At 42.5% G+C, this 26,839-nt stretch overlaps 1 protein-coding gene across 7 annotated transcripts in view; it reads right to left on the minus strand.

The window, feature by feature from the left end:
* TEAD1 (TEA domain transcription factor 1) overlaps positions 1 to 26,839 on the minus strand; it is a 163,936-nt gene that overhangs the window by 35,742 nt on the left and 101,355 nt on the right. The window contains exons 4-8 of one of the 7 annotated variants that reach the window (XM_054826606.1): positions 13,382 to 13,446; positions 10,542 to 10,604; positions 10,391 to 10,453; positions 1,465 to 1,476; positions 128 to 262 (exon numbers count right to left, since the gene is read on the minus strand). In XM_054826606.1, the coding sequence (XP_054682581.1) occupies positions 128 to 262; positions 1,465 to 1,476; positions 10,391 to 10,453; positions 10,542 to 10,604; positions 13,382 to 13,446 (338 nt within the window). The remainder of the gene's footprint in view (positions 1 to 127; positions 263 to 1,464; positions 1,477 to 10,390; positions 10,454 to 10,541; positions 10,605 to 13,381; positions 13,447 to 26,839) is intronic. The other 6 variants (XM_054826608.1, XM_054826607.1, XM_054826609.1 and 3 more) reach the window with 6 other exon arrangements.

Here is a 26,839-nt window from a genome sequence, read left to right on the forward strand (position 1 = left end):
TTCTGAACAAGCATAATTCCTTTTGCAAACACAACTGAAAGCATTAATCCATTCATTCAGCCTCAGTTTTCTACTGAACATTGTTAGAGAATACAGGGATTTTTTTGGGACTCGGCTAACAACTTACCCCAGGTGCCCCAGGAAATGTAGGACGGGGAATTCCTGGCAGGCCCAGCTTGTTGTGAATAGCAGTAGCTGAGACTATCTGAGCTGATGACATTGCTGCCATGTGCTGGAGTGCTTTGTCCTTTGCTGTCTGATCCTTTAATATGACAATTACACGGAGTCTTAAAACATTTGGCACAACAAATGATGTTAAATAACTGCAGCTACAAGCACATAACTAAAAACTTAAAAAGCCACACAGAAAATGCAAAAATAGCAAACCATGCAGGAAAAAAAAATACAGCACGGAGGCTAACACTCAAACTACCTCAAGGCAAAACCTCCTCTCAGACATGCATGGTAGACCTGAATTCTCACAGTCTGCTCTGCCAACACGCAGGAAGTTCTGGGAGAGCAAACTACTGCCCACTTGTTTATCTGGGCAAATTCTGCTGATTTTAAATCAGGCTGGACTAAACACGGTCTGCTGCTAAGGCTCTGCCTGCAGGACAGGGAGCACTGAGATTTGAGCTCTATCATTTAAATCTAAGAGAAGTTTGCCTTTCATATTACACTGTAAAATGAGAACACAGAACTGCGACTGACTCGCAAACAATGACAGATTTTTTTTCTTCATGCTTACAGGTTTAGAAACGTTTTGGATTCAGTTTTACAGCAAGTATTTTAAAAGTTAGATCACAAAAATGTAAATAACATTTTAAACTTCCAATTGCAGTATTTTACTGATTTACAGTGTTCCCAAAGAAAACAATCATCAGCCATAAAATTTCCGCTGTTTTCAAGCATACAGGAACAAGTTTAGGAAAAGATGGGTTGTTATCGATTACTTGTATTAGAGCAGTGCTTGGAGTCCTAGTCACTGCCAATCATGTATGATCACAGAATAGAAAAGGAAAGCCTCTTAATGCAACAGGGTTAACTAAGTGGATATCTTAGGTCAGGTAAAATAAGTAAACAACAGACTGTTACTATCTGGTAAAGTGGGGTTCCTCATCCAGAAGTACTGTATTAATAAGTGCTAATATTTAGGTACGTGACTTAGAATGAAGGAACACAAGCAGTATTAGGCAAGGATTTTTTTTTTGTTTTTTTCTAGTTTTATTTTACAAGCAAAGTGGCAAGCATGCTGGCAAGAGATGCATGCTTTTATATATGATATATGACTTTGCACATATGCTCCCTCTAAAGCTTGTACGTAGTAGTACTATAGGTGAGCAGTTTCTTCCTTTGAATAGCTCCTTTAGAAACAGCACAGGCTGAAAGTACAGGAAAAGCTAGCCAAAAATTCTGCCAAGCACAGCTAAGGTACATAATACTTGGTTTAGTTAAAATACTTACCATGCTTGTTACCTGGATACAACAACAAACAGTTTATTAAAATGCTTGTGTAGAATAGCAGATTCTTAGCAAAATATGAACAAAATAGTAAGAGACAAAGGAAGAGCAGTTTGCTCAACATTAAATATCAGCTTTAAACAAATGCATTATTTTCACCTAGGGACTGATTCATTAAAAGGAAAAAAAAAAAGGATAAAAACCCAACAGCAAAACACTGGGGAGGAATACCCCCACCTCCCTGTGTGAAAGCTGCTTATACTGAATGAAGGGGATTGTGGCCAAGCTCGTTTCCCTGAGCTGTGCAAGGAGCCCTTGCGGGTGCCTCTGTGGGATGCAGCCCGGGAGAGCGGCAGGTGGAGCAGGGGAGTAGCTGCTCTAGCAGCGTACCCCTCCGCACCTCGCAGGATGCGAGCCTGAAGTGCGGCGCTGCCTGCAGCAGCATCAACACCTGAAGATTCACCTGCGCTGCCTCCTGCACAGTGGCACCATTTGCTGCTTTCTGAGCCGTCTAAGCCTCGGGACTGTCTCGCCACAGCTGGCAGTGCTTCTGCAGAGCAGCTTGTGCCCTGTTGCTGTGTGGTGGGTGGCAGGTGGGGGGACATGCTAGCCATCAGTGCGTGAACAAAACCTGGTCGTTTCTCCACCTTGTAGCTTTCCCATACAACCACAACCAATTCGCTGGGTAAGAGCTGAAAGTCAGCTCTGGCACTCACCTCTGCCTGCCCCAGAGTAGGAGGCTGTGCACAGGAGGTTTGTGCACATCATGTTTTACTGGCTGCCTTTGGATGTCTGCAGACCACTGGGCTAAAAAACGCTTTGGTGGGCATTAAGAGGTGGCAGTATCCTGAGATTCACACAGCTCTCCAGAAAGCCAACCCCTCTACCCTCCTGCACAGTAAAAAGGACCCTCCACTATGAAAACATGAAAATGAGGAGACGTCCTTAAGCAATATGGAGATGCTAGCCTCGCCAGAATTTTCTGTTCCTTTTCCTCCCTTTTTTTGTTAGGTGGGCTGGCTTGGAAATGCCAAACCATGCAAGTCTCACTCGTAGTCTGCTGAATCATAACAAAACTGAACATATAGGGGATCGATATCCTGTGTGTGAAATGCATGATTCAAGAGACATGTGTGCCTCTGGGTCCTAGTAACCTCCAAAACTACGTGAGCGCTGCTTTTGCAACTACCTTGTTATTCTCCAGAACCGCTGTGGCACTACAGGTTCCTCTCCTGCACTGCCTCCTGGCTGCAGCCAGCCATGCCAGCACCACCACATAAAGGTGCAGCCAGTGTCTGTGCTTCTGCCAAGTTCCCAAACTCATACTCTTCTGCTGCTACAATGGCCTTGCTATTAGGTGGATCTAAACTAAAGGAGAATTTAAAAGTAAAAGCTTTGTTAAGGATATAAGAGTCCAGACCTGGGAGCTGCATGAGCCCAAGGTAAATTAGATATCTATGACATAGTTCATCTTGCCTCACTTTAGCCATCTAAAGTCTCCAGTCTGAGGCAGCTGGCTAACCCCCTGCTATTGTTACTGCAGCAAGCACCTACAGGAGACGATACGTTTCTTGCTCACCAGATAACCAAACCAACTGGAGTGCATTACTTTCTGTAATGTTATCGCTGCCCAAGGACTAGAATAGGAGCCTGGACACCCAACTTCTAGATGGCAAGTTACAGCAGGTAAATCCCACCAAAACAGATGAATTAAAGAAAAATTTCTGAAGATCTACACCTCCTTCAAGACATTCTGTTCACAGAAGGAGGGACACTTAAGACTGTCCTGTGGAGCTCTTAGCCTCCATTAGCAATAAGTCTGATGATCCTGAATTTTAGGAACAGTGACAGGGATTTTGTTTCATGATGAGAAGGGATGTGCCTTCCTTCTTACCAATTGCTGCTTTTCACCCTAGAATGTTCTGCGTTTTGTGGTGGCCATTCATCTCATCCTCTTTGACTGATTACATGTTTAGGATGACATCTCAGAAATACAGCCCCTGCAATAGGGCTAGTCTTTAGGAGTTTCAATGACTCCTACGAAGTTTCCCAGTCGTGACAAATCTGCCAGCTCCACTGGACATCAACAGACTCAGGCCAACACACAATGGGAAGTTTCACCTTTTGTAGGCTTAGGAACCTCTGCATAGTTGGAAGGTCAGTTTTTCTCAAAGTAACTGTAACTTCACATTCAAACATGAAGAAATTAAATTCAAAATCAAACACAAATACATAAGGGGTCCTGACTTCCATTGGCAAAAGAGCACCTTCAGCTCCAGGAATGTTTTAGAGAGCTGCAGGGTGGTGGCCTATGCTTGTATAATCAGGCAGACTTCATAGTCTTAAAAAACAAATGGGAAAACCACATTTTAAAGCTGTTTATTTAAATTGAAATATTAGCTTGTCTGCCACTTAAAAAAACAAGTATATGTTGGGGTTTTTTTACACTGTAATGGAGAGCACTTGTAACCAGGAGGGAATGAGTCTTTCTACCTATCACTGCAACACAGCCGCTTCTGGGATGAAACTTGGTAACTGATTAATAACACACAATGGTATTACATCACAGTTTAGGCAGCAAGAGAAGTAATATATCCAATTAAAACGGCAGGGGTAATTTAAACAGGCAGATTACAGTAATTACCCAGGCTGGAATTTGGCCAGGACAAATGGGTTAACACCCCTACTCTAAACAGGAACGTTGTGGGATTTTTAATGACTGCAAATAGTTAAGACTTTGATTTCCTATCTCGTCCAAGACAGAAAGGGTTTGGTTTTGCTCTCACTTGCACTGCCGCGTAAAGCTGGAATAAATCCTTTTGGGTCAATGAGGTTTACACTGATGTATGTAAAATAAAAGTTTGGCCCAGCGTGCTGCAGAGTCCCGTGCTGAGGTTCGGCAGAGGCTTGCAGGGACAGTATCGCCTACTGAATCATTAAATCCTGCTAAAGCTTAAGGTATTCCTTGGATAGGTCCCATCCGGCCCTGACCTGGCTTGACCCTACTTAATTTATGAGCTCTGATGGGATTGCTGCTGCCCAGGAATGACACTGTATAAGTAACAGACTGCACTCTTAGATTGCTGCCTTCCCCTCCCCTTATAAGTCTTCGGTGCTGTGGTATGTAATTAGAAATGAATGTTACCGAGGTGGATTTAGAGTACAATCAGTGGAAATCTGGTCTAGTTCCACTAAACCCCTAAAATATCATCACCGTAATGGAGTTCAGGATCTGCCTCATGCTTTAGCCAACTGCTTCTGGCTGCAGTTGGAAACACTTTGTTTTTGGAAGGTATAAGTGCTAAGAATCTAATGGAAGGAGACTATATAACTTTTAATGAATCAGGCCCTTGAGGCTTACTTTTCACCCATTAGTTTTGGAATGTAAAATACATAGTTAAATCAGATAATAAAAATTCCCCAGTATCATCCAATTATAAATCTTAATATCTATAAAAGCCCCACATGAAACAAGAGTTATACATGACAAGCACAAAAGGATTTGTGCTTGACTTTCTTTTAATCCAACATAAACAGAAGAATAATTCAATCAATCAGCTCAAACAAGTTCTACAGCAAAAAATAAAAACTGTTATCCTAGAATGATAAATGGTGCTTTGAATACCATGTTATCTATGACTTTGGGAAAAAAAAAATCTAAGACAGTATGAGGAAAAGTAAGCACAACAGAACACAGGATTAATTCAAGAAACCCTAAAATCTGTACCAATATTTAAAATACAAAACTTTTTTTGTAAGGAAAAAAAAAATGTAAGAGAAGAAACAACAATTTGCTCACAAAATGGATATTACAGTAACACTAACATAAAATAGATTCCTAATAAGCAATTTTGCAGATGTTATTTCTGCTCAGATCTCATATTGATTCAAATAACCTTTGCAATAATTAGCTGTAGCTCAAAAAAGATAAACAAATCATGAAAATATACAATTGTTCTGGACAAAAGATAGAGAGCACTTCAGTGTTTCTAGCCCTGATCTCCAATTTGCTTATTATTAGAGAAGACAGGAGTAAATACAAAAGCTGGCTATTTCAGCCAGGCAATAGCTAATGCCAAGAAGAGAATGCGCATTCAAAGCTGTCCCAACTTGCTGCCTAATGAGTAGCAATTAATCCATCTTATTGTATTTCAAAATGCTGAAGACTCCATTCACATCAAAGGGAATTTTTCAAGGCTTTTATCATTGTTCATTTAAAAAGTATAGAGCTATCTTTAGCATTTTATAATTGACAACAATATTTTCTTTTTATTCCTCAATGCGGAATGTAGAATAATGGATTTTAAAACATGTAATACGTGTGAACTGTAGGCATTTTAATGCTTCTTTTTGTCTCTGTCTAATTAATCTTGCACTATGAAAAAAATATCTGAAATGAAAGTCTAAAATAGATGTATATCCTGCTGTGAAGACCTTTACTCTCTATTTATGCACAACTTCCAATCCATCTTTTCTGCTGAATAGACAGAGGTGACTTTGGCTCCCTGTCAGTGCAAAGGTGGGAAATGCTGAAACCTAACACTATGGACTGGTATATTTGACACGGAAATACAACATTAGAGCGTAAAAATTCTGCTTTGCCTCCTCTAGTCTCTGCGTAAGAGGAAATGTCACAAACAGGAGCTGTCTTCAGATCTGTCTCCAAGGACAGCTTTATCTCAGCCTCTCTTTCCATTTTCATGAGATGAAATTTCTCTAACTTCAGGAAGATTTTAATAACCTCAGAAAATTAAGATTAAAATCTCTAAAATAGGAGTACTTTCCTGCTGTAAAAAGAATTAAAATTTACAACATCCCTGGAAGGGCTCATAGGACATTTTCTACTGCTGGTCTTAAAATGCAGCAATAGCATTTATGGGCAAAACTTCTCTTTCTTGCAGGCTAATGACCCATCCATCCAGAGCAACTGTAGGCACTTATCATCAAAGAAAAGGGACTTTCCTGGACCAAGAAGACTTTATGGCATGCAGGTGAGATTTCAATCTATTAGGTAAGCTTCAGTAATACTCTATCCAATGCCATGGGTGCAGATAGCTTGGAACTCCTTCCATCCATTTGGATTTTTGCAGAAGATAAACACAAGAAGATTTGCGCAAGTCCTCTCCTCGCCATGAGCAGGATTCAGACCAAGGTGAGACAGAAAGATCTCTTGGTATAAAATAAACTCAGTAGGTACTTGGGGAACAAGAGTTATTTGTTGTACCCTTCATCAAAGCATATGACCAGGAACTGAGGTTAACGGGACAGATCAGCCACATCCCGAAAGATTGATAAGAAAAGGCATTATGAAGAAAACTGCTAGCAACGGACGTCTGCTAGAGAACAAGAGCCTCCACGCTGTGCCCCTGCAATCCTCAAGAGCCTGCCCATGATTATTTCAGCTAAAGCAGTGCTGGCACACAGGGAACGACCAGCTTCTCTGCAATACCATGCCTCGTGTACGCGTGGGAGGTGCACAGGAAGGATGTGTGGTGGTGAAGAGAAAGAAATATGGGAGGTGGAGATGACCTCGGGTCAGAGCTGACTGAACTCGTAGCTATGGACTGGCATGAAGGATTTCTGCATTAATCCACAGAATGACTTCCCCTCACGCTGTAGGTAGGAAACGACATCAGATGCATGAGGGTTTTTTAAGTAGTAACTGCTCCCCTGGATGCCACCAATCACAGGTTTTACAGAGTAATTGCAAGTGCCAGCTCATTGTTAAAAGGGCGAGATTGACCTGGGTTGGAAGCAGTGCTTCCCTTGGCTATCTTCTTGGTCGCCCCTTCACCAGGAAATGCGGGCAGCACCCATTCCAGAAGAACAAGAGCCCATCATGGAGGGCTGGAGCACCTCTCCTATGAGGACAGGCTGAGAGAGTTGGGATTGTTCAGCCTGGAGAAAAGGCGGCTTCGGGGAGATCTAATTGCGGCCTTCCAGTACCTGAAGGGGCCTACAGGAAAGATGGTGAGGGACTGTTTATGAGGGAGTGTAGTGACAGGACAAGGGGTAATGGGTTTCAGCTGAAGGAGGGTCGATTTAGATTAGATGTTAGAAAGAAATTCTTTACTGTTAGAGTGGTGAGGCACTGGAACAGGTTGCCCAGAGAGGTTGTGGAGGCCCCCTCCCTGGAAGTGTTCAAGGCCAGGTTGGATGAGGCTTTGGGCAACATGGTCTAGTGGAGGGTGTCCCTGTCCATAGCAGGGGGGTTGGAACTAGAGGTCCCTTCCAACCCAAACCATTCTATGATTTTATCATCTTCCTGAGAAGGTTGATAGGGCAGTCCAGGCTGCTGCCAACTGGCCCCCGTTGAAACAGTGGGCACTCATAGATGCCAAAATGTATTCATCTTGTCTTCCTTTCACATCAGTGATATCTTTCTCAGGCAGTTTTCAAAGGACATTGGACCATACAGATGGTTCAATACAGGAATAATAAGAAAACAAGCAGTAGCGCTAACAAAACATCTAAAGGAGCAAGATTCCATCGCAGGTCCAAAACTAGCAGCTTCTCCCACTTCCAGGGAGTAATTGCAGCTCCCTGGCACAAAAAGCGAGGGCTCTCTTTCTCAGCACCCTCTTGCTTCAATCAAAGTTTCATCTCTTCCATGTGGGGAGAAAAAGGTCTGTGGGAGGCTGCAACTTCTCCAGAAGGGGCTTGTGCAAAGGGGCAGATGTTGTGCCATGGCACCTCATTCGCTGAGACCAACAATGGCAAGAAAAAGAGGAGGAAGACGAGGAGACTCTGGTTCCTCTGCCCTTTCTGGGCACCTCTTAGGCTGAGGGCCATGGAGAAGTCACCAGAGCTGTGTCGAGGCTCCTGGGGAAGCTAAATCCTGGGGGCAGCATGAGTATCCAGGCAGGGCAGGAGGAGCAGCCTGGGACTCACTGGCTAGCAAGATCTGCTGGGGAAGGGCTGGGCAGCTTTTGCCATCAGTGATGCCTGGAGGGCAGCAAGGCCAGGGGCCAGCAAATGTCTGTCACCAATGTGCACTCTGTCCTCACTGTGTAGTCATACAGAGTTGAAGCAAATGCCTCTGCAGAGTGTTGGGGGGGGGGGGTGGAGGTGGGAGTCTCTTCCTGAAGCAATTAATTCCTTGCACCAAAATGGCAGCTCCCCCACGTTCTACTCAGCTCCAGGGAAGCTGCAACCCACCAACGGATGGGAAAGGGCAGCAAAGTCTGAAGCCCTTACAAAGTATTTTGTTGCCCTAACAGATCTTTCCTTCTTCAGGTGACTCCTTAAAATGAAAAATCCCTCTGGATCTCTATTTACTGCAAATGGCATCTAGACTAGAGGTCTCAAATATTATTAGGGTTTAGCTAGCTTCTTTCTTCTTTGGAAAGCTTCAATAAAAATCAGACAGCAGGTGAAGTACTTAAAAATATTTTTTTGCTTTATAAGTGTCTTCATATTTTAAGCTATTTTGGGCATTCAGAAAGGGAAATATTTTAGAACAGTAAATCCAGTATTTTTGTGAGGCTCCTAGGCCTGTATTTTGGTATCTAAGTGGGCTCCTGATTTTTGTAGCCCTGAGCCCTCACCAGACCTGTAAAACTCCCTGAGAGCTGCTGGTGCTGAGCACCTCTGAAAGTAAGGCCACCTATTTACATACTGAATTTTAGGCATCAAGGATTGACAATTTAAGCTTAAAATGCTACATATCTCTGTATTATTGCACCCTCGGTTAAAAAGCAGTATGTTTAAGTTGTCTTAGTCGTTCTTTATGAACCCCAACTGCTCAGCCAGTGCAGCTAAAAAGCCAGCCACCAACAGCCATACAAGCTTGCCAGCATGCTGCCCACTGCGGATGAAAAACCCAGTGCTTCTGTCAAGGAGGCCTGTTACAAAGCCAGGCTGTTATTTATACGCTGCAGTTCCAGGATCGTGGTAAGCATCCGCAGTGCTCACCGCTCAGTATTGTGAAATTACTTTCTGAAACATTTTGCTTTTCAGCTAGAACAAAAACGTGATTTGTTCTCGTCTGGGGGGAAAAAAAATATCGACAAAAAGAAAAAAGGTGGGAAGTAAAAGATTTACGAGTTCCTTCGCTTTTTATTAAAAAGAAAAAAATCAACAGCAAAACCCCCTCTTCCACTTTTAAGTAATGTGAAAACAAAACAAAAAGGGTCTCAAGATCTTCGCTGGAAAACTTGAAAAAACAAGCAATCCAAGAAACCCCTATTAAGCATTTCCAAGAGTTTCTTTTTAGCCTTAGTATATATTTTATGGAAAGCAGGGAAAACAGGGACATGTACAATTCATCACGTCAGATTAAGCAAACATATTTAATATTCCCTGAACAGGACTCTGACTGAGGGTCTCCAAAGATTAAATGCCAATATTTTACTTTAAAAAATAAAATTTCAGGGAATCTTGTAAATAATACATAACTTGAGGTGATACTAGATTGTACTCTAGTAACACCTTATAGTTAGAGCAATCTTGATAAGCTGTGCTCTCTGGCAGTTGGAATAAACAATCTATTTTAAGTATTCTTGATAGCATTTCAAAAGCACAGACAAAAAACATTTGGGAATGGAAAACAATTACCCCAATTACCCCTCTGGAAAAAGCAAAAAAGAAAAAGCGTCTACGCAACTGCATAAAAACCCTGTGTATTTAAATACACTCCTAGCACTCAGCTGTTAAAAAAAAAAAATAGACTAAGGGGTTAAAAATCAGGTTTAGGTGCTGAGCTGTTACAAAGAGTAGTTCACTTTGCATTTGGACAGTGTTAAAACAACGTTTTTAATGTAGATGCTAGTGCAGAAACCGGAGATTAAACACAAAGAGACACAGACAGCTACCACATGCAGGAAAACGAGGTTACAGGCACGGCAGCACCAGGCGCTCGCCCATCACCGCGGGGAGGAGGAAGGGACAGGCATAGCAACCACAAGCCCAAAAGCAGAAAAGCGCATACCTTCAGCTTGGAATGAAAATCACGAGATTTCCTTCTGGCAAGAACCTGAATGTGACTAGACACCTGCAGGGTAGGGGAAGGGAGGAAACAAAGGAAAAGCCTGTAACCATGGAGATGAAAAGCCCCCTACAACTGGGCAAGCCAAACGTACCTTAATGGCGGCTTGAATTTCTCGAACTTTCTTTCTTGCTAAGACCTGTATGTGACTAGACACCTACATTGTTCAGGTTTATAGGGGGGGAAAAAAAACAACAAACAAAAGAAAAACAAAAAGCAAATCAAATTTAAAATGTCTATTTTTTTTCCTTTAAAAAAAATAACTTTTCTGAGGGGAGAAAATTATTTGCATCTTCAGTAAGTTCTGCTGTTAAAGATACCACATTCCCAGCCAGATACCAAGCTCTTAGCACCGAGGCTTAACAATACAGGTCATCACTGCAGTGACTTGATTAAGGAAAAAAAAACCCAACAAAAAAAAAAACAAACCAAATAAAGTGTAACCCACCAGGTTGTGCATTCAGCTACAAGACACAAGACACAGTTCGCAGTTGGATGCAGCCCATGTGCTTTGGTACGGATCCCATCCATGGCCAGGCCCTGCGCTCTTGCACGGTGAGCCGACAGGATTTCTACCCCATCTGCTGGGGATGCAGATGCCCACTCTGACCATTTGCCACTAGGCTCCAGACATAACTTGGCACCGAGAAGTTTTATCCATTATTTATTGTGTTCTCCAGCTCCAATGAGGAGCCTCAGGCTGCATTTTGACCCCACTGAAATGCTTTAAATTCTGGTATAAATGATAAAATGCTGGCACAACACATGTCCCTGAACCTGTGCTGGCTTCCTCGGTAACCTCAGCATCAAGTCTGCCCACAAAACACTCATGTAAGTGGGGACCAGTAACTTGACAGCAGCTTGAGTGATGTCCAGGTTTGGCCCATTGTCATTACATTTTGATAAGAAATTTGTGTAAACTGAGCCCTGCACTAGACCAGTTATCGGTCAGATGTTGTTGCCTGTGCAGTGAAGGGTCCGGGCCCGGATTCACATTCCTGTTTACTCAGGCACATCATCCATGCTATTGATGATGAGGGTTTAATGATGCTGCCCAGCATTGCTCGGTAGTGCTCAGCAACCTACAGCCCTCTGTGTGAAGGTTTAAAACCTGCAGTGATGGTTAAAACTGCTAAAGAGAAACCTCTTATTCTTGTCTGACCCAGGGCATACCATATCAGGTGGTGTACATTTTTCCTAAGTTAGTTACAATTCCTGTCTGGGAAAAAACAAAGCAAAAGAAAAGGAGAAACAAAGCTTGATTTCTTCCCTCTATAAGAATATTCCATGACAATAGTACCAAAAAGCCTGTATTTTCAGTAGGGAAGGAAATAGTAATGCATAAATGAGCATAGCCCCTGAAGGCCACCTTCGGAGACTTCTTCAGGAAGCAGCTCAGGAACCAGTTTGCAGTAATTCAGAGTTATACTGTTGCTTACTAAGCAATTTTGTAGTCAAATACATAAATCAAGTTTTCACACGTGTTCATTTGTTTTGCTTTCAGTGGGATATTAGTGGTGTTAAAGGTTATACAAGAAGCACAATCCTAACGTTTAGTTGCTCAGTTGAAACTCAAAAGTAACAACAATCAAGCTTTTCTAAACACTCAGTCTAAAGTGATTTATGAATTGCTATAGAGGGATGTACAATTTTGGAGGAAGAACATCACCACATGTAAGCCACCACAGCCCTCTTGGTTTCACCGCAGCTCTACCAGCACATGCTGGCCAAGGATCTAACCCCAAGGTCTGCATTTTGACTCCTGATGCAATTTTAAGATCCCAGTGTAACTCCCAACTCTTGGAGCTCGCATGGGCATAGCAGGGCAGAACTTGGGACTTTGTTTCAGATTTCTTTGCCAATCTTTTGTTTGTTCCTTCTCCATGCGCTGCAGTTCCTCTCCTTTCCCATGTCTTTTTTCATCCCTGGTACATATGTTTTCTTCCTAACTGACAAAGGACACCACCCAGGGCAAAACATCACCCAGTTCAAAGTGCTTTAAATCTGAGCACTGGCAGCAGGCCATCTTTGTGTGTGCCGACTCAGCATCACCTTTCCCTGCACTACAAAACACACATAGCATGCAAGTGTACGAGCCTTTGCCTTCCCCTTTGTCACGCATGTGGATGGGGAGAAGGGGAATCTTGCACTTGATGTTAGAGAAAGCGAGGGGGACTCTGCAAAGCATTTTGAAACAGTGCAAGGGTTTAGTAACCACCGCATAAACTACAGAGCGTGTGCCTTTTGTGAGGCTGCTGATCACCGTGGATATTATAAATTAAAGGATTTAGTCATATGAGATAAGTTAATGGTTATGTGATAATCATCTGAAAAAGACTTAAGGCTGGTTAGAGGTTTATTCTGACTCTCTGACGAATGAAATGTTACTGCGGTCACAGACCAGGAGCCTGAAGGCTCTTAGGGGAATTTTTTTTTTATTTTTTCATCCTGTAGCAAGTACTGCCCATGAACTGAGAGCGTGATTATGATCAGTCCTGCCAGATAGTTTTTATTTATTTATCTCTCATATCCAAGGATCATAACCTCTGTTATACAGGCAAATTGGCCGGACTTTTAGAAGTTCCATATTCACCATCTCAAAATAATCATATTTTGTAATTGTCCTTATAGAGAAACAAGGCACAATGCTTTGTGCTTCTGCTTCAACTTTTGAATATTTTTTTCTGCAAATATGGGGGATAATAGCTTCATGTACACATAGGTTAATAAAAATGCATCCTCAAACCACCACTGAAATGATGCACAACATAAAAAAATGGAGTTTTAAATATTTTCTAAACAGCATGTATTTAATCTGAACAGTGAAGTCAATACATCATCTCATCAGAGCTGAAGCACAGACAGCCACCACAGCCAAAAATGCCATGTTTTGTCATTCACTGACATGCATACTTCCCAACTGGGTTATTTTACCTGCTTCCTGGTCCGTGTCTTCCCTGTTCTAAGTTTGATGTATCTGGCTATCAATTCATTCCTACCTGAAACAAAGAAAAATTCATTATAAGGGACAAGCAGCATCACATCCACAAACACCATAGAAATACCACATTTAAACCTATGAGCTCCATGCATATGAGGCTTATGTTTTCTTACACCTACTCTACTTGTCCTTTGCAAACTATTTATGGATATTTCTCACTGTTCACCAGCATTTGTCTTCCCTCTCCTTAACAGACATCGTATGGGCCACAAGAACTATGCAGAGGGCTACAGGTTCAGTGTTTTTGCCCTGAAGTCCTGCAGCTGTTTGCAGGCAGAGGCACCTCCTTGGCCAGCTATGGTGCCCAGGATGACCTCTTGCTGGAGAACTCCCTATGTTGGGGGCTGACATGGGTCTGGACTCCTCTGGTTTTGTTTCCAACCGCACCAGGGGGGTGATTGCCCTCCAGCCCCCTGCTAGGAGGAGCAGCTGCCCTTGAGAAGGTCGTGTGCCACCCAAGCCGAAGTGCCAATCACCCAGATGTTACGGTTTCACATCAGCTTTTCTCCAAGTTTTAATTCTATGAGGAGGATAGCAAAATCTGTCCTTCCTGTCAGGAAGCACTCTGCCTCCTCCACTGATGGAAATCAGTGTCCCAGTTCAGCAGGTTATCAATCACACCCTTAACTCTACACACAAGAGTGGTCACCCTGCGGTGCCTAAGTTCCTGCTGCAGTGGGGCTGATCAACACGGTGGTTTGTTATTCAGAGCTCTATTTCTCTTGGAAATGTAAAGTATTTCCAAGTTTCTAAAATGGCTATTTGACTCTTCTTCAGTCACACATTATGCTACCTAATACAAACTAACAATTTCTTTCCAAATTATTTCCTTCCTAAATATTGCTGACATGGAAGATAACACAGTTTTATGTGGTGCCTTGTTTATTTTCACTGCATATTATGTTACTTCTCCATGAGTTGTAATAACTTAAATATACTTGTTCGACAAGTCCTAAGTTATGGAGTTATTTGCATTCAGCACAGGGGATAAGCAGTCTGTGTGTAGAAAATGAGAAAATTGATTTAGCAGCAAGCTGAAAATGGGGAAGTTAAGAAAATAACTTGTCACCCACCAAGTTATTTTAAAGTGGATGAGTACATAGCTGGGGAGTGCAGAAAGTTATTGTATCAGCCAGGGACTCAAACTCTTTCAGTTTTATGTTGTGGGGGAGAGACAGGCAAGTTTAGAAGTAGCCTGCCTGTGTCTGAAGGGCATTTTGTTGACTGGAAGACTGAACACAATTAGTCAAACTAGACCTTTTTCTTTTTTATTTCTGTCTCCCCCTCTGAGCCTTATTTTACACCCTTTGTAACAAATGTCTCATGGTTCCTGTCTTTTCCATGATTTGTTTGCTAAATGGGTACTAGAATATGAAATAACATGCTTCAGAGTAGAGCTGTGTTTTCTCTGATTCCCTTTTTGTTTTGGTCTGGACCGTGTGCCAGTTTTCCCACAATGTGCCACTCTAATGGTGACATGAGGTTTGTAACTCTTCCGCAGGTCTCTTCAGGACAAACTTCAAGAGGTAAATTTTGTGTGAGCAAAGAGTTACACAAACAAGCAGCATTTCTGCACACAAATGAGGGATTTCCATATGCAAACAGAGGAGCAGCTAGTTACCTCATTTCATGCAAAGACCTCATCTTTTGGCCGGACAGAAGTTCTGCAGCCTGTTGTGCCCACAAGGAACTTGCCATTTGCAGCGAACAAGAGCCTTTGTGTTCATGGGGTGAAACTAAGGAATGCTCAATCTCTGTCTCTCTCTATGCTCATGTTCTTTCTCATAATCCAAACAGTTCACTTCAAATATGGAGAATTAGTTTCCATAGTGGTGGCTGTTCCCCTATGTCCTTATGCTGTAACAGCAGCTACCTCACAGTGACAGGACTGCAAATTCACTTGCAGGTGTTGGGCATGGACAGAAATGGAGGTGCTCTATTCTTCATTAATATTAGATGGAAAAGTTCTACAGTGGGAAAATATTATACAGTTTGGGAAAAGGAACCAACAGTGGTCAAGAGCCTGAGGCCACGGCAACGAGAAGGAAGAGGAAAAGGTATACGACGATGGCACATCACACTAAATGTGCTTTGGACAAGAGTTTTCCAAAACCTTCTTGCTTTGTGCTTTTCATGCCTCTGCAGTGTCCCTTTAATGAGTACTTGGCTAGCAGACAGTAAGGAGGTACACAAAAATTAAAAGAAAACCAGGAAGATGCATTTCACCACCTGCCAACGGAGACCCCAAAGGGGTGGCAGCCTGCAAGAGCAGCCCTCTGCAATCCAGTGAGATTCAGAGATCACCATATTCCTATAGTCACTGGCAGGATAGGTGATATGAACATATTCGTATTTCTAAATGCACATTTTGATTTAATTGGGGAATGTCCGCCCTCCAAAAAGTACCTTTTTTGTGTATCTTTAAGTATGTGCATGAATTAAGCAACCAGAATAGTTTTTTAGTGCAAAAGCATTGTCAGGTTGTCCTTATAAGCAGTTGGTGAGTCTGCAAGGTCAATGACTCTATAAGGTGATGTAAAGGATGTGTTGCTGTCTCTTGTCCCCCCATCTGTACTGAAGATGTTTCAGGTACATGGTCACAGCACAGGTCACTTCAGTCACCCGTTACCCATTAAGGCAGTCCTATGCTACCCTCAGTTGTAGCTGAGGAAGGGTTAAACCTTCTCATGGTTTCACAGTTTTCTTCTCAGTCAAGAGAGCTAAAAAACTATTTTTAAAGGAAAGCTCAGATTCCCAGGCAGCCACTTGACAGGAAAAGCAGCTTTATAAAAAACACCAAGCACTGAAAGTCTAGACTGTATTATTCAAAATACCAGTCAAGTGCTGTCTCCAGTTGAGCCCCAGCCCATCCATGAAGTGCTTTGGCTTAAATCAAGGCGGGGTGTCGGGGTGTGTGTGGGGGGGTGTGTGTGTGTGTCTCTAGCCACTATCTAGCCAGGCAGGGGTATGACTAACAAGATTGTGCTTTTGCAAAGTGATCACTTCCCCTTAAGGTGAAGTCTAGCTGGAGCCTAGCTCGAGAAGAGTCAACAAGGCAGAATAATTTGACTTAACTTGCAGGGAGGAGGAACTCTACAAGGAACCATGCAAAGTGGCTGAGGCAACAGCCTAATGTTTTCCTTGCAGCCATGTTTTCAACACAGCAAAGAAACATGCATCAGGTTTAGCCAGAGCAGGAGATACTGTAGCCTCATGAGGCACGCTAAATACCTTCTGCCCAGCCACAAAGATCTGAAAAGACATAACTTCTTTTTTGGACTACCAAAAAGCCACAAACACAAACATAAGTACTGCCTGACATATACAAGATAGACATCCCAACTAAAAGTTTACAGCCGTTATGTTTATCTACCAAACACTGATGGCTCTTCTTTTCTGAGGGATACTAACAGAAAAGATCTTATCTCCCCATCAACTAAGACCCAGAGAGGATTTTAAAGAAAGGAAGGCTTAATAATCCTAAAAACAATTTTTCCTGTTCTTGGGAATGAGAAGAGTCTGAAACAAAAGGAGGTTCAAGGAACTTCTTTAATTGGCCATTAGAAACCTGAGGATCAAAAATGCTCATTAATAAATAGATCTGTTTTTCTCTAAGAAGAGCTTGGCTGTGGAAATACTTTCCATACACACCCTCTCTCTCTCCCTCTGTCATATATATCTGGGAAATTGTCTGGTAGAAGAGAAGAGGTCAGGTTTATGAACTGTAAGTGTTCAGCTCCTTCTTCTTGTCTTCCGCTATGACAGTCTCCTACTTTGAATGTTTTGGTTCAGGTACCAAAGAGAGGCATGGGGAAGTGCGCGGTCAGATAAAATATCTTCACAGCACAGGTATCTTTTCCAAGGATCTTGAAAAGATCAGGAGAGGACCACAACAAATATTTTATATAGGCTGCTTCTTGCATTTTTTTTCTCCCTTTTAAATTCAGGCTTTATCTGTCATGCCTTTATGTACTGTCAGGGCAATTGCAAAGCATCATTCTCCCTGGACTGATGGTGAGGAAGAGGGATTTTACACAGCAGAGCATCTTTTTTATCATGGCAGAAAGTAAAAAGGGGGTTCAGCTAGAAAACAGTGCAGATGTTAGAAAACCTGCAAGGATTCGCAGGGTGCCAAAGCCTCACTGCAGCCCCTCTGGGGGAACAGGCAGGCCCCTAGGGCAGCCCTGCTCCTGCCAACCAGCGGGACACAGGCTCCCTCTGCCTTCCCAAACTTCTGCCCAATCCCTGAGGAGCATCACCCAAAACAAGGGAGTGTGTGGTGATCCCAGACACCTCACAGGCAGCACGGAGGACTGACATTTCTGCTCTTCTTGTTCAAAATAAGTAGAAGCAGCTGCTAAGTGGGGAGGCTCCCGCCCGCCTCTCCCCAGGGGAGGCAGTTGTTGCTCTAACAGAGGGCCCTTGTGCAGGGAAGCCTCCCCCACTAATGCTATTTCCAAAACCAGCCTCAAGCAGCCAAGCATCACCCTCCACAAAGGTCTCCACAAGGCTCCCAGGTGCCACCCTTGGTGCTGAGGGTGGGTTTGGCCCCACTCACCCAGCATGGTCAAGGCCCCTGAAGGTGAAAATCATCCCCTGGGTGAGGAGGGCATAACTGGCAACCCCTTAATGGGCCAAAACCGGCACCACCGCCTCTGCACAGGAGCCACCAGGCAGCTCTACCACGACCTACACGAGCTGTGGACATATCTCCAGCCATGCCAGGTCCCTTTTGCCAGGTCCCAGCCACAGGCATGGCTTCTCAAACCCAGTCTCCGCCAGCAACAGGGCAGTGAGCTAGCGCATCACATCCCTGCGGAGCCACTGGCCGCATGGTGGGTGGGTGTCTTCATTTAGAACATTAATGACACAAATTAAACCTCCACCCTCCCAGCTCCCAGTAATAGGCACCATCCGAATGTGATAAAAATAGGCAAGTGTGGGAAATCAAGCTGGTTAGCAATTTGAAAATGAACAGCTGATTTTAAAAAGTTTTCATACTCAGCAAAATAATTCAAGTAACAACCAAGTAAAAAAGCCTATTCTTTTCAGATAATGGCATACTATGAATTCCTCAAAGTTCTACAGGAGTGTGGCTTGAAGCAGGTATTTCACATCCTGAGCATAAAGTCTGGGGACAGACCTGCACAAACATTTCATCTCCCAAGTCATGCTCACGGCCATATTTTCACCACAGCAAAGCTTTTCAGCTGGTTGTGGTAAACTCCATTACAGGTCGCCTCTGCTTGAAGCTGCTACCATGGCCTGGTGATTTCAAAGTGCTCCACATGTGCCCAGGGGCCAAATTTGGAGAGCTAGCAGGAATTTTGCTCGACAAGGAGACTGCTGACAGCTTGCTGCACCTCAGGCGAGTGCTCTCTTGGGACAGTCACAGTGAGTAGCACAAAGCCCTTTGTCTCACGGCTGAGCACAGGCCCGATACGGATCCCACCCGACACTGCAGGGGTCTGTGCGTGGACGTCATCAGCAGGGATGGGCCGGTTTGAACACTTTCCTCTGTCAGAAGGTGGCCACGGGACCCTTGGGCGGTTGGGCTCACAGCCCATGGAGGAAGAGCCGCTCTGCTGCCATGCTTGGCCCCAGTGCTTTTCTGCTCCATTTTGCTGGCAGAATATCTGGCTTTGGGCGAGCTCGCCTAGAAGGTGCCAGTGCCGCTTTCTGAAGATGCTTTAAAGCTAAATTGGCTAACAAAAAGCCTCTTGTAGATAAAAGAGCTCTGCAAGTCAACAACTGGCTAAGCAGTTTAAACCCCTAAGTAAGGCATCCTCTATTTAAACGTTATAGGCAAATCTAATTTAAGCTTTTAAAAATATTATGGGCAGGTGTTTAAGTCGTCCGCACACTGGGTTTTGCAAGGGCTTCGGAGGGGGCTGGGCGGCGCTTCCCAAGCGGGCAGCATTTTGTTCAGACAAGCTTTCTGCAGAAGGCCACGTGACGCAGGCCAAATAAACAGCATCTGGGGATTTTCAATTACAGACCTTCACCCAGCATGCCTGCACTGTAATCTCTACCAGATGAGGCTCAGGCCTCACTATTTTCAATAATTCACACACTGTGTACACATAACATGACAATAAGGGCATTCATGCAACCGCCTGATTCGCACATCAAAGCTCCCAAATGGCCAGCTGTAAGCATGCTTACTGCTGAATAATTCATTCTTTTCACAGGCTTGAAAAAACGCTCAGCGGGAGTTGGCAAGCTTGTGTTCTTTCCTGTGTGGTATGCTAAACTCAAATTTTGAAAGAGGTACAGCCCCACTAAAAAGAGTCAGAGATCCAACTATTTAAATGTGCATTTGCGAGCTTTCGGATGGCTGCTCACAAAAAAAAAAAAGATGCGTTACGTTTCCAAGTGGGTAGTGGAGATAAGATGAAATAGCCTACATGTTTTCTGGGGCAGGTGTTTAATAGAAATAAAATGACAAAACTGTTTTCCAGATGGTGAAATATTTTTCACACTTTTTATTCCTCACTAAATATCTTAGATATACCAGAGGCATAATAGTTAACAAGTTCAGCAAACTTGAAATTTCCACATACTTAGCATAAATTTTCTACTATATGGAAAAGAGGGTTTTAGTTAAGACTAACACATATGAAAAAGGCAAACACAGTGACACCAGAGCTAATTCGGTAACTCCTATTTACTGTTCTCACAGATACGGGTTGAATACTAATTTCTAGATGATATTTTAACAACTCCAAATTTGCAGCTGTGTCTCTGAACATTTAGCTTACAAGCGGTGAGTGTTCCAGATTTTCAAAATACTTTGGCTTTACACAACAGAAGCATCATTTCTTTAAGGAAAAAAAAGGGGGGGGGGGGGGGGAGAAAAAATAAGGGTCTGCTTCATAATATCAAGTTTTCTTGACTGTCAATCAATGCCAGAACCAGCAGGATCAACTAGTCGTGACCTCTCCTTACAGCAAACACATGCTGCTTACCAGCTGTGGACTGTGTTTTTTACACCCTTTTCTCTATCATTCAGAATGGCTTCCTCCTAATCACAATAATCCCAAAAGTGCTAAAACATATCAATCGTCCTTTAAGCCCTGCCTACAAAAGGCCAGCCATCCGGCCTTTATGGGCTTGTCCAACAGCAGCTGATACTTCAATACTACAAATCCAATTTAGCAGTTACAAGAGGTTTAGCATCACTGGAAAAATATTGGTGTTGATCCTGCACTCTTAAATCAGCAAATATTCCTTTGCCATATTGTTTAGCTTTTTCTGCCATATTTACACTTCTGCTGGATTTCCCTGAATGACTTCAACAACAGCATTTAACCTCTGAACTGGTAATATTTACAGTTGATCAAACAGTGATTTTTAAAATATGTTTACCACAATTACAGAAACATAAGCCTATTTGTATTACAACTGTTACAATTCTGAAAAACACCCAACCAACAACCCTAAAAACAAACACAGTCATTTCATTTAAAACCATAGAGCACAATTTATTTACTAGTTATGCAGGATGTTATTTATTATAGCCCTTCGGGCAAGTTCAAGGCAATTTTTCACTTACGTAATTCTAATTGCCAAGTGAACCAATGCAAACACTCCCTTGATCCCCCTCCACCTTTTTTTTCTCTTTTTCCTCTTTAAGCAGCAGTATATGTAATGCCTTAAAGAGGGGAAATCCTATCTAGGAAATTTACTATTCCCTAGCCCAAATCTGCAAATCTGTGGGACCACTCAGTTTAGGCAGCCTTTAATAATGGGAATATAAAGCAGGAGGTAACTCCTCCGGCCCTGTGGAAGAGAACGGGAGCTGCTTTTTACTTGCTTTGTAGCGAAAATGATCAGCCTCAAAACTGCATCAAGCACAGGATTTCCATCTCTCTGTACGGGCACTTGTTGGGGGGCCGGGGCTGCCCAGCTCACCCACAGCCAAGGATGCAGGCAGGTCCCCACAGTCCCCCAGGGAACGGGGTGGGGGCAAAAAAAAATATAACTCAGTGTCTTAGAACTGCTGGAGCTCCTTGCTTAACTCTGCAGCGAGTCCTTCAAGAGCCAAGGCTCTGGCTCTGAATTTAGGCAGAGACCACGCAGAAAAGTGGCCATCCCAGGACAGGACCGGCCGGAGACAAAGACTGCAGGGCTTCTAAAATGGGTTAAAAGGGCTGCCGGAGTGGTGTGTGTGTATGCAAACACACACACACACAGGATTACAATAAGCCACTTAAGTATTATTATACACAAATTAACTGTTTGCAAAGTGTACTGTAACTGGGTTGCCCAAGAGGACAGGGAAAAGAAAAGATCCAAGAAACAAAATAACTGAAATAATCCCTTTGGATGCTAATGAGTGAACAATTACAATGACTCATTGAAGTTATATCATAATGATACTTCCAAAGAAAAGAACTTTTTGTGTATTGTATTAAAAACAACAACAATAAAATGATCCCAGATTGAAGCAATACCACAATTTAATTTATACAGCAAAAAGGAAATGACCTAATAGTAGCATGGAAAGATATTCTCCTCATGTCAAGTCTTAACCTTTTGGGTTTTATCCCAGCTTTAGTTTTAAAGAAAACAACAACAAAGACCCATAGACACATCTGGTTCAAAAGTCTTCATTGACACTAATGCAATGCATTGGATTCTGTTTGGCAGGTCTTCATACTGGGAAATATTCCACATAAGCAATGTTTATTAATTTTCTTCCTCTGAGTTTTTAAAAACACAGACAGAACATATTTCAAAGAGAGGAGTGATCCAGAGATGTCTCTGAATATTCATTAATTAATATTTTGTCAGTGTCAGTTGTCTCAACAAAAGAAGGTTTTTACAATTTACTCTAAGCCCCATTTAATTAAAATTTAAATGTTACAAAAATATATGGAAATTTTTTGCTCCCTTGTAATTACATTATTTTCTACTTACTATAAACTCTATTTTACTGCAACCAAAAATGCATTTCAAAACAAACAGCAAATTTTAGGCTTCAGAATATACAAAGAAATCCCCATAGGAAAAAAAAAAAATCCCCAAACTTGACCTTTGCCATCTCTCTGGATCAGCTACGGACGTTTAGTAGATTATACAAAAACCTAGATGTCCTTAATCTGACATTCTTTTTTTTTCCTCCTGCTATGATAGGAACTCTTAGTAACCTATCTGCGAAGATCCTGTGTGACTTCCACATGCATGTGTAATCGCTGTGCTGTTTTCCAAGGTAGTTGCAATTTTTCAGCAACACAAGCAGTTCAGAAAGAAGACGACGACTTGCCCAACAGTACTGACAGAAAGTCTGATATGGACAGGAATCCTTCAAATACACAGACAATGGGCTGGCTGACCTGTCATGCATGATGGATGAGTTAAGGGGATTAAAACCATTATTTGCATTATAATAGATAAAAATTAGCAAAATAGAATTTCTCAGTAGGTGGCTTCAGTTCTGTTTGTTCTCTTAGGCAAAATGAAGTTCATTTTTAAATGAATTACGATTGTTTAAGTAACGCTCATTTGCAGAGGAGAAATTTTGGATGCCAGTTTGCTTTCTGTTGTTTACTCTTTAAGAAATCCACTTTAACTATCACTACAACAATATCCTTTTTCCCCCATGTTTAATATTAAAACATTGCACAGCTACAATGTTCTAACCACTTTAAACTGTATGTATATCTTAATGCTTACATGTTTCTAGGCTGCATATACCCAAAAAAGTGTTTTAAGTTCAGAGAGAGATGATCAAAAAGACCAAAAAATTACTTTGTGTATTGATGCTTCACTGAGGTTCTGAGTATGGGCCTATGACTCAAAAACTGTAAGAGGCAGATGCTTGAAATACTGCATGTTTCTTTTGACTGGATTCATATTGCACACAGTGATGGCGCTTAAAAGACTCAGAAATGGCTGCACAAAGTAACATAATGAAAGACTCACCTTACAGAATAGCATTATATTGTTTATACAATCTAACTGTGAAAGAAATCTGTATGAACAAGTCAGTGCACACAAACAGGCAAACAGATGTAGAAAGTCCAGAAATGTCCATGGACCGTCTCCCCTCACTCCTGCAGAGAGCAACCAAGATTTGTCATTCAAACAAGAGTTGTAAAAGAAATGGAGGTCCCCCTTTTTGCAAGGCTCACTCATCCAATTTGCAAACAGCAAGAAGCCTCCAGAAAATCCAGTACATTTTAAAAAACATGTCTGTGTACTGCCAAATATGTGTTAGAACTCCTCGCCTGTTTTAATGGTGGGCTACAGTCAGACTGGTGATATATTCCACTGTGCCCCACAACAGCATTAATAGAAAGCAAAGCTGAGGCATTAAGGAGGTAAATTTCTTCCACTGATGACATTACAAAAGGGAAAAGCTGTGACATGATTTCTCAACTCAGCATTTCCTATAATGAGATTTTAAGAGAGCAGGTCACTTCTCTCACTCAGTGATGAGGGTTCTGGCCAGATCCAGAGGCTGTATAAAACAGGTCAATGCCAGAGCCTGCAGCCAGGGATGGGGTCCCACCGTACAGCTCCCAGGAAGGGGTGTTCATCTGCAGGCGAGGGAGTGCCCCATGAGCTGTCTTCATTTTCAGCTCCACAGACCCTGCACTGGCATTTCGTGCAGCTCTGCAAAAACTGTTTATTTAGCTTATGAATTATTTGGTGTCTGTGTCCCATGCAGTTAAGATGCTTTATTTTCACAGCAGGTGTAAAGAGGTATTTAAATTTGCATTATGTCCAGGGTATTTGGACTCAGTTTGTGTTAGATGACAGCTTCTGACAGCAGATGGGCTAAGTGGAGAAACGTTTGACCGGCATATGAAAGAGCTTGGGATACATCCAACACTAACCTTGGTTTCCAAGTTATTTCACAAGCACAGAGTAACATTTTGTGGAGATTTTATAGCTAACAATGTCGTTCTAGCTACAGTACAATAAATATTTTGCTCCAATTACAAACCCACAAGAGAGACCCACAACATACTTGAGCTACAGGGTAAGTTATTTCTTGCAAACCTAGTCGCAAAACATCCTGCAAATTGGGACTCCTTTACTCTTTTTTTAGCCTAAAGAAAGACCTGTCCATACTTCCAGATGTGATATGAACCTGTCCAGATCAGTTGCCCATTCCTGCCTCCCTGTTGATCCCATCTGGATCACTGATGTTCGAGCTACAGTGGAGGAGAACAATATCCCTGCACTTCTGACGGATCCCCAGGACACCAGCCCAAGGGGAGAAAAAGAAACCTTAATGTCATCCTTAACTCAGGTATGAGAGCACAACAGGCTGTTAAAGAACAGAAGATACCACTGCTTATTTTGAAGCTCAGCTACGAGAGACAGCAATGAAGAGCTGAGTGATCAAATAATACCGCACCATAATATATTTTGTTTAAATTTGGAAGTGTTCCTTATAACCTATTCATTCATCAGAGTGAAAAATACCTGCCTGGCTCTTCCTGCCCCTCTGCCCCAGGTTCCATGGCCTCCAGCAGTCCACAGCACGTCCCAAGCAGTGTAAATACTGTGTTGCTGATTTCATTATTATTGAAAACACCCATTTGTGCCTTTCAAAATCTGCAGGATTATCTTGGAGAATCGTAAGAAAATTTTGCTTTGTGTATCCACCAAATGCATCAGAGTCCTAACATTTGTAATTTTCATTATAAACTATTTTACTTAAAGTGGTTGCTTAGGATTATGGGAGGGCTCTTTTAAAAACAATTTTAAGGGGTAGGACAAGCCAGAGAACCAAAAGAAAATTACAGTTATTTTTAATCTTTTTACCACTTATTTGTTTCTATAGTAAATCACTACTTTCTTTTGCTTCCCAGCTCATGCCTTTACTTTACATAGCATTTATCCAAAAAGTGTACATTTGGAAACCTTTGCTTTGTTTGTTTTGGATAAATGAGTAATGGAGTGCAGACACAGTTTCCTGCGTAATTCTTAATCTCACTTTCTTTAGGCTTGATGCATTAGAAACTTTACAGCCAGGTTGTTTCATGGTTGAGTACTGTTGATGTGGGACTGGGAGAGGAGACTGGGCTTCTAGCTGCAGCTCTGCTGTGTTTCCTTGTTGAGTCCCTATACTCTCTTCACAGTTTTTGCCTGTTACAGAGGTTAGTTCTCTAAAAATCATGGTGAAAAAGGTGTGTGAAAGACCAATCCCACTTTCTACCTGATGCACCTCCCCTCCACCCGCATCCATGCCAGCACGGTTATCATACTGGCCAGCCTCAGCTGCCAGTGGCTTCTAGTCCTGACAGCAACAATGGACATGTCACGAGGAGCAGAAGGACTTTGCTTCTCAGCTCCACCATGTCTCGCTGGGGGCTGTGGGCCCAGGGCTGGCAGTAGGACATGGACAGGGATGACACGTCCTGGTGCAGTTTCCACAGCTAACATCACAGACCCATAACGGGTGCACTGGCAGGAGCTATAAGCATGGCAGCCTCATGCAGCAATGAAGGAAGGTTTAAATGCACACAGATCTGGAATTGCACTCAACATTTATTAACGTCACTTAAGAGATTTCTACCCCTACCAAGCTCTCAGTTTGCTCATGTGACTTTATCATCTGTTTAGTCTAACCTGCTGATATGGTAAACTGTAGTCGCTGACGCATAAAATAATTTAATTTTTCTTTTGAACGATGGCTCTTTATGCACTTTTCTCTCTACTCTTTCAATGTATGCGCTTTCTCTTTCTCTCTCTCTCCCCCCCTCTCTTCTCAAACAGTTAAGGACAAGTAATACCAATCCTTCCGCTTCCACAGTTGTTTCCAGAATAACCCTCAATCCCATATTGGTTCAGTTTTAAAGATCACTGTCCTTCTGCCCAGCCCATACCGTACAGACTCTACCCTAATGAACACACACCACGGGAAGGTTATTTTGCAGGTGCTACTTCCTAATGGGCAAAGCCCTGCACAAGACTCCTGCATCTTACTTCCAACTTGGCCAGTGGCCGGATGGATGCATCTGGTCACATGGAGAACTGCAGTATCGAGTGAGGGAGTGGTCCTGAGCTTCACCAGTGCGCAGCTGAGACCGACAAATGAAAAAGGGTTTTAAAGTGTTAAATACTGTATAGTTGGTTTCAATCCTCTGACACTGGTATGAATTCAGATGAGTTCCTTGGCAAAAGGGTATTTCAGATCAGTGGCAATGTGATCGGCATCCCCCTCCTTAATTCACAAGTTTCTGCCTATGCAAGCACAGAAATAGTCATCCAGTGCTTTGCTAAAACACAAGCAGTGTACAGAGTACTATACTGTACCTAAACTTCTGCCAAGTCCACCTGGCACCAAATTTCTTAGTTCTACAAACTTCCAAGCACTCTACTACATTTTGATCTTTTTATAGTATATGTATTGGTCACGAAGGCATTTTCAC

Source organism: Grus americana, chromosome 5 (assembly GCF_028858705.1).
Source record: "Grus americana isolate bGruAme1 chromosome 5, bGruAme1.mat, whole genome shotgun sequence".
NCBI lineage: Eukaryota > Metazoa > Chordata > Aves > Gruiformes > Gruidae > Grus > Grus americana.